The sequence below is a fragment of the Notothenia rossii genome (assembly GCF_949606895.1).
Source record: "Notothenia rossii genome assembly, chromosome: 2".
NCBI lineage: Eukaryota > Metazoa > Chordata > Actinopteri > Perciformes > Nototheniidae > Notothenia > Notothenia rossii.
This window is the reverse complement of record NC_136904.1, coordinates 6428128-6440198: the sequence shown is the minus strand read 5'-3', so window position 1 is coordinate 6440198 and position 12071 is coordinate 6428128. Positions and strand designations below refer to the sequence as shown.

General features: G+C 42.8%; 1 protein-coding gene across 10 annotated transcripts in view; it reads left to right on the top strand.

The window, feature by feature from the left end:
* Positions 1-471: 471 nt before the first annotated feature.
* Positions 472-12071, top strand: part of LOC307030562 (serine/threonine-protein kinase BRSK2-like) — a 111054-nt gene continuing 99454 nt past the window's right edge. For all 10 annotated transcript variants that reach the window (XM_079667057.1, XM_079667061.1, XM_079667064.1 and 7 more), the window contains exon 1: positions 472-846. In XM_079667057.1, coding sequence (XP_079523183.1) covers positions 759-846 — 88 coding nt within the window. In that variant the 5' untranslated portion in view covers positions 472-758. The remainder of the gene's footprint in view (positions 847-12071) is intronic.

The following is a 12071-nucleotide window of genomic DNA, read 5'->3' as shown; positions in this document are numbered from 1 at the left end:
CAGTTTTATTAGCAACATTTCGTTTTAAGTTGGTCTTTTAACCTTTATTACAATTATTGTTATTACGTTGTTATTATATATATTTGTATTTTATATTTTATAGTATGTATTCATTTCGTCTTATATCTTTCTTTCTTTTTTCGAGAAGGACCATTATTTATTCTACTGTATTTTATTTGTATCACACCTTTTATTTCCTTCTGTCTCTTAAACTCTTATACCATGTTGCTAAGCTGCGTGTTTCCAGAAAGCTCTTACCTCCTGATCTGAGGTGAATTTTCAGTTTTAATTTATAATGTTGGCCATTGTGTCAGCTGCACCTGGTATATGAAATGGTCTATATAAATAAAGCTTTATTACAATATTAAGTTGAATGGAACAGCTTATATTTTGAAAGGGACAACCGGAAGTGTGTGTTAATGTTGAGTGTTTGCTGACGCAGGTTGCTGAGCGCCAGCAGTAGATGCTGTCCCATCATCAGATCACACCCAACGGGGCTGCAGCGACCCGCTCCTCCGGCACCAACACCATGACACCCGGACTCAAACCCGCCATCTGAGCCGCACTGAGGAACCGAACCCCGGACCCGGAGACACACACCTTTACGCACGCACAGGGAGACTCATATATTGCAGCCAAAAAGACAGGAACGCCGACCGAGGAGAACACTGCGCCGCGGATTTGCACTTTATCTCCCCAAAAATACAAAAAATAAACTCACTCCCTGCGAGTTATCTCAAAACCAACAATTTAATAAAATGTCATCATCGGTTAAGGACAGCGGGCATTACGCCAACTATGTGGGACCGTACCGCCTGGAGAAGACGCTGGGCAAAGGACAGACAGGTTAGTGAAAGCCTCTCCTGAAAGCCTCCAGATGCGGGAGTTGCTGGCAGGGCTCCCCGCATCAACACGCCTCAAACCCGGGGTGAATTATGTTGCATCGCCGCTGCGGGTTCTGAATGGGAAATGTCTCTAAAGTGCGGGTGTTTCTGGTGGATGCGGCTTTGAGATGTGCTGCCTCCGTGCTGATGATGATGACACTGTGGTGGTGGTGGTGGTGTGCCTTTAATCCTTGTTGTCAGGCAGAGAGGGCTCCCTGATAATGGGCCCTTGTGATTTTTCTTGTCTGTAATTCCGTTAAAGCATCCATCTGCTGAGGCTGCTCTCTCTGCAGAAGAGGCAGTGATGCTGCTGCACTGTCCGACACACACACACACACACACACACACACACACACACACACACACACACACACACACACACACACACACACACACACACACACACACACACACACACACACACACACACACACACACACACACTATGCAGCTGCAACATCACACAATTCTGCAAATTTGTTCTAATGGTGCAGTCTTCTGAGTTCCTTTTCTCCATGGCTGCCTCATATTTAGTGTTACTCAGGCCTCACTGTATGTTTCAGTAGGCAGTTATACATAGGAAACATTAGGAATGCCCCTTCCTAGTGGATTAATGTGTTGTTTTTGGTCTTAGTTGCCTACAATGTCTTTATTCGATTAGTTGATGTTATCCTTATTTCATGCTGAATGACTTCTGATTAACTTGAAAGAGCAAACATCTTACAAACACAATATGGATTTAAAGTTGTGCTTTTAAATCATTCTTTGTGAATCAAATGTTGATTAAATCAACAAATCGAGCGTTGTTCGACTGGATTTTAGCAAAGGACAGCCTTAAGATACATCAATTTGAGGTTTATCAATGGCTGCTCGTGAAGAAGTCAAACCAAAGAGTGATCTCCAGTTCTTCAAGATTTATTTTGGGTGAAATATGTTCAGTTCTTCTTGGGACTGTTTCAGTGTTGATTCAACTGCAGCTGATCTTGGAGGCTGTAGATTGTGGTGCTGTTGAGTTGTTTTGTTGTGGTAAAGTGGAAGATGTTTCTAACATTTAATTTACCGTTTATATAATGTGGATGGACCAACTAACTAGAAACAACCTTTAGTATAGAGCTGCATATCATTGTGCTGTTCAGGTATGAAGAAGGATGTTAACGTTTCCAGTTGAGTTTGCCAAGAAAACCTTGCATCAGATTCAGGACCCATATTTAACTAAGAAATAAGGATACATTGGAATTCATCACAGAAGTGGAGACTTTGTTAAGAATACCATCTAAAAATTAGACATGAAGTTTCTGAGTAATAACTCGCTATTTCAAATGCATGCTGTAGTGTTTTAGATCAAACTTTCCTTTAGTACCATATTCTTTCTTGTTTTCACATTTTATTTTACAAGTTTGGATATTTGGGATATTCTTCATGAAGAAGGGACATCAGGAGTGGGCTCCTGCAGTAATTATCGGAAGGAATCATGTCATCACATTGTTAAATAAGCCGATAAAACATTTCTCGAAAATTTGAAACAACAGTGACAGTTGATCAACTTTATTTCCCCCCAACGTCAACAAGCGCTCCGGTCTCAGCTGTGTGCGTCACTTTTTAGTGTCGCCTGGAAACAGTTTCCGTTGTGTTCATTCGGCGCTTTTTGTAAACACTGCGCATGTGTTGTCAAGTTGATGAAGATGTTTCTTCTGTGTGTCTTGGCACATTTTTGTATTTGTTTTTGCATGGTTTCTGAAGCTTGAGCGCGTTTATCTTCATGGTTAACATTTGGGCCGTTGTAACGCGTTTGCACTTTTCGGCTACCGTAAAAAACACATTCAAAAATTCGCTGACTTCCAATCAAGGCAACAGGATGCTGACTCAAACCCAAGGTGGAGGACTCATTCCTGCACCACTCATCAGAGCTGTGTGTGTGTGTGTGTGTGTGTGTGTGTGTGTGTGTGTGTGTGTGTGTGTGTGTGTGTGTGTGTGTGTGTGTGTGTGTGTGTGTGTGTGTGTGTGTGTGTGTGTGTGTGTGTGTGTGTGTGTGTGTGTGTGTGTGTGTGTGTGTGTGTGTGTGTGTGTGTGTGTGTGTGTGTGTGTGTGTGTGTGTGTGTGTGTGTGTGTGTGTGTGTGTGTGTGTGTGTGTGTGTGTGTGTGTGTGTGTGTGTGTGTGTGTCTTTGCTTTTTCAAGGCTTTTGGTATAAATCGGAGGCACAGACAGGGATACCCGTATATCATTAAACCTCCTCCAGTGCAGAGCAAGCCCACGCTCTGTGTGTGTGTGTGTGTGTGTGTGTGTGTGTGTGTGTGTGTGCTGCTTGGCACAGCATAATACCTTTTTACATGGTTCAGTTTCTGATTACAATTTGATGTTTGAATAATTAAAGGACTGTTTTAAGATCAACCCACATCTCGAAGCTTATTTCATCAACAAACCATTATTTTTGAACTTGTAATTTTTTGATTATTTTTAAGATTATTTTTTGTGAACTGATTATCACAACAATTAATTTGCTCAAATTACAAATCAAGAACTTTCCAAACAAGATGAGCTGATTGGGTGTATTAAATAGAAAGTTATTTAACCAAGTCATTGACCTTCTTCAAATGGTTATGACATTTCAACAAGTTAAGTTCACTGGCAAATATTTTTGCCAACCGCCTGTTATGTTCGCTTAGGCCTTTTTCCTCAGTCATACAAGAGCACTAAAGCAAAGGAAAATATTAAACGACCCAACACCGTTAGATGGTGCATGATGTAAGCTGCAGCAGTGCAAAAATACCATGGTTGTGATGAACAAACTTTGTTAAAACAAATAAGTGTGGATGTTCCTAACAGAAACATACAGTACATGCTTGTGTGCCGACATGAAGTGAACAGCTGTCTTCAAATGTGTATGCAAAAAGTTGTACTGCTGCAAAATGCCTTTTTTAAATGTGCAGAGTTTGTAGTGCCCCACATTGTTTGATCCATGTGTAAAATATTTCCACACTTTAGATAATCTTAACTGCAGCGTGTTTTTCAAAGGGAATCCACTTTGAGGGGTGCAATCGCACTTCTACTGTAGCACCAATAACGCATGCTATGCAAACTCTGTGTTTTCTTAATTGATGGCGCAAATTAGACAAAAAAGGAGCAGCAAACCTTTTTGTTTAGCAGGATAATCTCCAGATATAAACACCACTTGATGTTGACTTCACGTCATCACCGCTAAGAATAAAGGGGGCTAATAATAAAGGGGGCTAATAATGGGCGTGATGACGTTTAGTCGCCTCATTTAGACACTTGTTAGCAACCACCGTTTCCACATTCATCAGTAGGGTTCACCAAGGTATTACATGTCGTAGAACAACAAACATGTTCAGAAAACCATTCACCAGTCCAGTTGACTTATTTGCTGACTTATTTTCAGGGTTTAGAACTCATTCCTGCACCGATAAAGGACTACATATTTGTCAGTGAACAATAACACATGAATCAGGTTTCAAACCACAGAAAACAGCAGTGTGTTTATCCAGGAGTGATGCATAGTGTTTGTTAGCTTTAGCTCTGAGGCTAGTGTTTTGAATTCCATCTCAGATAAATGCTTTTCCTCTTTGTTCCCAGTTACAGTTGGAACAATGCCTTCATGGTGTGTGTCTGCTGGTCGAAGCCGAATGACGAGAGGCTGTGCTGACTCTGAACAATTAGTCTGTGTGTCTTCGTGTGTGTGTGGGGGGATTGAAGTTTTTCTTTTACACTCTCTTCCCGGGCTCCATATAGCGCTAATTTTCGAAGTGTTCGCCAACAGTTGGGACGGTTGTCATGGTTTCATCTTTCCTCCTGAGACAATGGCCACTCAATGATCACTACAGGAAGTAGAAAGAGTGCAGGTTGTTTCAGATAGCTGATAATGAGTGTTAAGATTTGACATTGACAAACTTCAGCATTAAAATGATATGACATGTATTTGTTGGTGATATAAAACAAATAATTATATTTTTGAAACTATGAAAAGAACCGTTCTGGATTCTGAGTACTTTAACTATTCATGCTCAAAGTGCATTTTCTGATAATATTTCTGTACTTCTACTTGAGTAACAATATAAAATCAGAACTTTCACTTGTATTTGAGGATTTGAGGATAGTGTTTCCACTTCCTCTTGTCCTCTCTCTCTTTTTTACCTCACTGTATACGACCAAGGTCTCCCATCTGCGCTTTACACTTTGTTGGTAAACAGGACATTTAAAGCAAGTAGATTTTTTAAGGCTGCCTGTCAGAGGTGTGTAAAATATGACTGCCATTCACTGGCTCTCATTTGCACATTTCATGTCAAGACAAGACATGTATTTTTTTTAAGTCTGTAAAATACGACTTGTTGGCCGGGACATCCATGCTTCCATAAAATACTTCATTCAGATATTTTCACATATCTTTTTGTGTGTTCTTATACAGTAAATTGCTCGCTGCCATAAGAGTGCGTGTGTGTCTGTGTGAGAACAGTTAAATGAGAAGTAAAACTGTAACGATAAAGCATAGCAGACAATGAGCTTGTTGTCTCTTCAGGAGCTTGATTATCCAGGCCACATCACCGACGTGCAGTCAAATATACATCATGCACTAATCTACCAGAGGACTTGGATTCAATCAAACTGGTCAACATTCACAAAATCCCCGGGAATACAAAGACATCCTTCACTTGTATTTGGCTGTAACCTGGTGTGTGTGTGTGTGTGTGAGAGAGAGACTGTTGTGTTGTAATGAAAGTGTCATGTTATTGACGTGGAAAATCCTAAAGACTGTAGTCCCTTGGCTCCAGTAGAGCCATGCTGTGTGTGTGTGTGTGTGTGTGTGTGTGTGTGTGTGTGTGTGTGTGTGTGTGTGTGTGTGTGTGTATGTGTATGTGTGTGTGTGGTGGGGGTAGTGTGGGCAGCAGTGAGAGCCCCAGCACAGATGGCTGCCTTTAGGTGACTGAAATATAGCTTCATTATCAGCAGGTTGCAGGTGGGAACACTCCCATGACTCTCACTGCCTGCACATGCATATATAGGCTATATATACACGTGTGTGTGTGTGTGTGTGTGTGTGTGTGTGTGTGTGTGTGTGTGTGTGTGTGTGTGTGTGTGTGTGTGTGTGTGTGTGTGTGTGTGTGTGTGTGTGTGTGTGTGTGTGTGTGTGTGTGTGTGTGTGTTTCAGAGCCTTCAATGTGTTTTATTTAGCTTTTCTTCATTATGCTGCATTAAATATAAAACAACACAAAATATTGATGGCTCCTCATTTGCATACATGGAGAGAAAAATAGAATTTCAGTTTACAGCGGTCTCTGTTTTTTATCAGGGAGGGGAGACAAAGCTTGAAGAAATCAGCATCTTTTTAGTCGTCTGTTTTGTTGACTTTTAGCACCCAGTGAGCTGTTATGGTCAACAAGCCTTATCGAGCCTGTTGCAGCCCACATGTTGGCGTTCCTTGTGGCTGGAAAACGTACATATAACACCATTTGGGACTTATTTTGAAGCTGAGCATCCGGTAGATTAAATTCATACCCAATGTTTTATGATCAACTTAATTTAGGCAAGATGCGAGATGAAAATATCCCAAGTTATTGTTATCTCCATGGTATCCTGACTGTATGAGAGCCAGGAGAGACAATTAGTGTAGATTCAACAGTAACAAAGCGTTCACACGGCGGCGTGCGTTGAAGCTTGCCGGTGGGCGTGTCTGAAACTCGACCAACAACCAATCAAATGATTCTCCCGCCCCAGACACACGAGCACGCGGTTTGATTGGCTAGAGCTTGTACTGGCATATGATCTGATTGGCTGACGCTTCTGTCGAAGCTTGGAAAGTTGGACATTGCTCAACTTTTGAAGCGAGCAACACGTAGCGACGCTCCCACAATGCAGTTCGGCAAAGCGTGACGTCACCCCATTCAAAGTGAATTGGCAGAAGCTTTGAAGCTTCAATGCACGCCGCCGTGTGGACGGGCCGTAAAAGGGACACACCGGGAGGAAATGTGCACCTTTTTAGCATTTTTTTCAAATACTAGCTGCCTTTATTTTCTTTCTGAGTTGCTTTTGCTACGTCCCTGGAAGTCCATCTTCTTAATTAATATTTAAGAAAAGGAGAAGGGGAGGAAATCGGGAGGGAATCTGAACCTGTTCTGGTTCCGTTTGGCTGACTTTTAGCACTCAGTGAGCAGTTTTGGATAAATAAAAAGGCTTGTGGCATCTAGAAACACATGTTCTCTTCTCTTTCTGAGTTGCTTTTCACACACCTTGCTGTGCGTCTTCCTAATTAATTAACATTGAAAAAAAAACGAGTAGTTTCAAAGAGCGCGCTCCAAACGGGGGAGGAGGGGGGAGGAGGGGGGAGGATATACTGCTGGTAGACAAAAGTCTGCTGGGAGGATTGCTCTGCAGACAGGGAAGGGGGATAATCAAAATTATGGCTTGTGTCAAACCCCCCCTATATTCCCCCTCCTGCCTTTTTCCATACAGTACCCCCAGCTGAGGGCTCGGTTACCATGGCGACCTGGGGAATGCTCTCTTCTTTTTCTGGTTGGAGGTTTGCTCGCTCTCCGCGGCCCCTCTGAAGGGGGGGGGGGGGGCTTCGCCTGAGCCATTAACAAAGACGGAGAAACTACCCCCCATCTTTCTCTCTACCTCTCTGTATCTCTATCGCTCCTCTGTTTCCTTTACATCGCTCACTGACTCCCCCCTCCTCCCCCCCTCCTCTATGTGAGGGTTACCTCTGTATCCATGCTGCTCGAATGAGTCATTATCGGGAGGAAGAGGCGCGATCTTCATCTTCAGAGCCCGACCAATTATCCACAGTCTCACATCAGAATCAGAATATTGGTTTCTATGAATACCAGGTTTAGAAACATTTTCCCCGTTAATCGAGCGGTTTCTTTGGGAGGTGTTCCTTGTAATGTTGAGGGTCCTGAGGGGCTGCACAGAGTGTTATGCCTCCATCACCCTCAATTGTGGTTGTACAAATGTAATTATTGTGATGTTAGTTAATAAAGCTGTGCAGTTTCCTTTTAAAGGGAGCATTTCCCTATAGCGTGACATGGCGTCAATTTGTTGAGTACGTCAGTCAACTGATTCCACCCTATAGCCCATGGAGGGAAGTTAAGAGAGTACCCAGTGATGTTGCTGTTAGAGGGGCTTAGCAAACTAATGATGCAAGAAAAGAAAGTTAACTATATTAATTTCAGATAAAAAAAAATCAAATCATTAATAGTGTGGGAACAGGAAGAACAAAGTCTCAGTGTGGCTCGACAAAGAGATCATGTTGGTGTGATTCAATTAGCTGAAGTCTTTGGCACACACACACACACACACACACACACACACACACACACGAGTTAGTTGAGATTGCCTTCATCTTGCCCGTAGCTCTGTCACTAACAAGTGTGTGTGTGTGTGGCTTCTTCAAATGCATGACTTGTGTCTTAATGCTCTGATAATTATGGAATATGATGTTAACTTTTCATTCCACGTAAATTGTTTAATATTGAATGTATTCCACATAAAACAACCACCCAGTTTACAATAAGCCCTAAACGGGTGGTGGTTGTTCAAAAGATAATGTTGCTAGCTAGATAGCTAACAGCGGCCATTGTCACTTCCTGGAAAGACACAGCAGCCACTGTCCAATTTGAGACGGTATTACCTGTTCAAAAATCCCACACTGCCCAAGTGTTCTCAGTGTATGGCATGCAGTGTAACAAAGGGAAGTGTCTGAATTAAGACACAGCATTAGCAGAGAAGTGATTTCCTCTCTCTCTCCCATTACCTGAGAGTACACGCTCGTGTCCTGAGTATGTCCCCAGTCAATTGTGTTTATTGCTTATTGCTTGGTAGAGCTTTAATCAAGCCCGGCAGTGTGCCTGCACAGCTTGATAATTGTTATTGTGTGTGCTGCCTATTGTTTAGTTGGTAGCAGTAAATAGGTAGCACATGTTGGGATGAAGTCAATAATATGTTTGGATGTGGATTCCTGCTGCCTTCAGTGTAGGCGTGTGTGAAGCAGTGTCGATGACGTCTTTATGGATCATCTGGACGGGAAAGAGGTTTGGAGCACCTGCTGGGCTCCATCAGTCCCAATCATCAGCACTTATCAGCCTGATTGTAGCAGCTGCTAGGATGGAGATGGTGAAAGCGTTGAGCCTGCAGAAGGGAAATATGAAACAGCTATCCAAAGACATGACCGGTGCAGAAGTCCAGCTCTACTGAGTAACTGCTGCACGTCGTCTACACAAAAGAGGAACAGATAGGTTTTACCCTTAAAGCATCTCAAGGAATTCTTCAATTTACTTTATCAAGAGCCATCCTCCTGTTTTAGCTTGTCAAAGCAGCGGTGGAGAAAGTGCTCAGATCCTTGTATGAAGTATAGAGTGTAGAAACCATTTGTATAACTCCTGCCTTTTGACGGTTTACTTCAGTGAAAGTACAAAACAACTCCTCTTCTTTGTAGTACGCATGGTATTTTCACATTACGAGTTAAAGCTCTTGAACACGATTGTTACGTCCCAACTAGGGGAAGAGGAATGCAACACACACCAGCATGTAATTGGTAATAATTATGAATGGCTTTGTTATAGAACCGGGTAAAACAAAATGGAAGGCACACAGCCTGAACAAACAAAAGGGCCAAAAGGGCACAGGTTGATAACCAAACAAAAGGAGTCTAATGGCACACAGGGGAAATAAATACTAATATAAAGAACGAAACAAAACCTCACTTCAAAAGTGGTACAACTAACCAAAGAATCTATACAAAACACAGCTAAACTAAAGGCAACAGTCACACCATACTAACCACTCTAAACACAGACCACAGAAGTTGCAGAACAAGTAGCGAGAGGCGTCTGTTCACTCAACAGAGCCTCCAGAGTGGTGATAGTCCGCGGCCTTTGTACTCCTCCCCAGCAGGTGTGCGCCGGCTGTGCGCTGCGATTGGATGACGTCAATCCAATCAAAATCTCCAGAGGCGGACCAGAGGATGGGCAGCCAATGACGTCAGGGCTACTGCGCAGCTTATTTACATATTACACGCACAGCTGAAAACACTCACAGGCAGATTAATGAGCAGACAGAAACAGCAACCGTAACAACCATGAAGAACAAATCCACAATGAGGGAGATGGTAACCTTCGAGGGGAACCTGAATGCACCATTGGTCTTGGTAGAGGATTTCTCCAGCTTTTAATGATCCATTTCGGTTAGTTTATATTGGTTTAACATTGTTTCCTTTGAGCACCAACCTGAAGATGCTTCTCTCACACTTTGTTTAAATGAGCTTCACCGCTCACAGCCGCCTGACAGCCGTAGAGCAGGGATTACACATTCATGTTACACTTATAAAAGTACAACACTCTACTGCAGCGACATTCGAGCCGTCCAGCTGATCTGCGCAAACAAACATGCTTTTTGATATTTGATATGATGACAAAAACAAGCTTCTCCTCCGATTTCCACAATGTGGTCACCAATGCTTTTCTGAACATTTTAAATAATTTCATCTCGCCGTGGCCGCAGGGAAATAACAAAGCGCTCAGAAAACAACGTTTGGGTGCAGAGCTTTTGCTCAAGGCGGCTGCATGCAACGCCAGGCTCTCTCTCGTCACTGTCGAGAATTGAAAAAGACTCCGGGGTCAAGCCGCTATGGACGCAGGCCCTGAGGCTCCAGCATGGGCTGTAGCTTTCAGGCCCTTCACAGTCAGCTTTACCTCACTGTGGCCCCCAGGATCTGCCATCTCTTCTTTAATCCAGTCCCTCTTCCTGTCAGGTCTTCACATGCTGCCGTACTCAACAGCGACCAATTTAATGCCTGAATCAATAGCCGGTAATCAAATGGGAATGGGTTATGGCTAAGCCCCTCATGGTCCCGCAGCCCTCTCCCCCCCCAGCCAAAAACGTAATGAAATTGAGCATAAATCCCTCTTCTCTCTCTCTCTCTCTCTCTCTCTCTCTCTCTCTCTCTCTCTCTCTCTCTCTCTCTCTCTCTCTCTCTCTCTCTCTCTCTCTCACGTTCTCCCTCAAAAAACTCTCTTTCATCCTTTTTGCAAAAGCAATCTGCACTTTCCCCCTGAGTCAGCACTAAAGCGTCCAGGAGTGAAGCGGGGGAAATTACCATTTGAAGAGATGCCTTACTTCCCTCTCCTACACTCAACCCTCACTTCATTTCCCACCAATATGGAATTTCTGGTATCTTACATTAGATAAATAAACTCTCCTCCCTCCGTCCACTCAAACCCCTGACTGGTGCATGATGGGATGGCCGAGTGCTTTTGGTTACAGGCGACTTTGTACATTTCACGGCGAAGGCGAGGACGGACATGGATGGAAGGTCCTAATAATGTTAAAGCTTTATTTTTATAGCATTTTTCACACACCAGGTGCACTGCTTTAACACAAGTTAAAACACAAACGCTCAAATCTGTTTGCACCATAACAACATTACAATTCAAAGGACGCAAGGAGATAAAAGGTATGTTAAGAAAAAGAAAATACAATAAAATCAATAATGATCCCTGGATAAAATAAAGGAAATGGAAAAATACAGAAAAATATGAAAACCTATGAAATAAATAGAACGTTAATAATGATAATAGAATAAATAATAAGCGTAATAAAGATCAAAAGTCCAATTTAAAAGGGGATCTCAGTAATGAACTCTAAAATATATATAAATAAAAACCTATACAACCTATTAAATAAAATAAATAGTAAGAATAATAAAGACGGATTAAGAGAGGGCTGTCGATAATAAAAAGCTAATCTAAAAAGATACATCTTCAGCGATCATTAAAATGTCCTCTGAGTTGGCTTCCAAATACAAAACCTTAATTGCAACGTACTCGTTAGCAGCAGCCATTGCAGCGCCTGTTTCCCCTCTTCCTGCTTCATGTCCTGTTGCTCCAGCAGAACGCCACACAGATGGTGGAGCTCTGGATGAAACCCTCTCACTTCAGATCAGGCGTCCGGTCCAACAGATGGTCCGTCAGCGGCAGCACGTGCAGACGAGCCTCGGAGCAACATCCAATCATGTGGCATAATGAGATTAAGGGGGTCAATATAGGGGGTGGGGGGGGGCAGAGTGTGTGAAAAACCATTATACTCACTTGACTGGTAGTGATGGCAGGTACCATTGCTCCCAGGCATGTGTGTGTGACACAGAGTCAGATGGAGGTGGATGGTGTTAATGCCTCAAA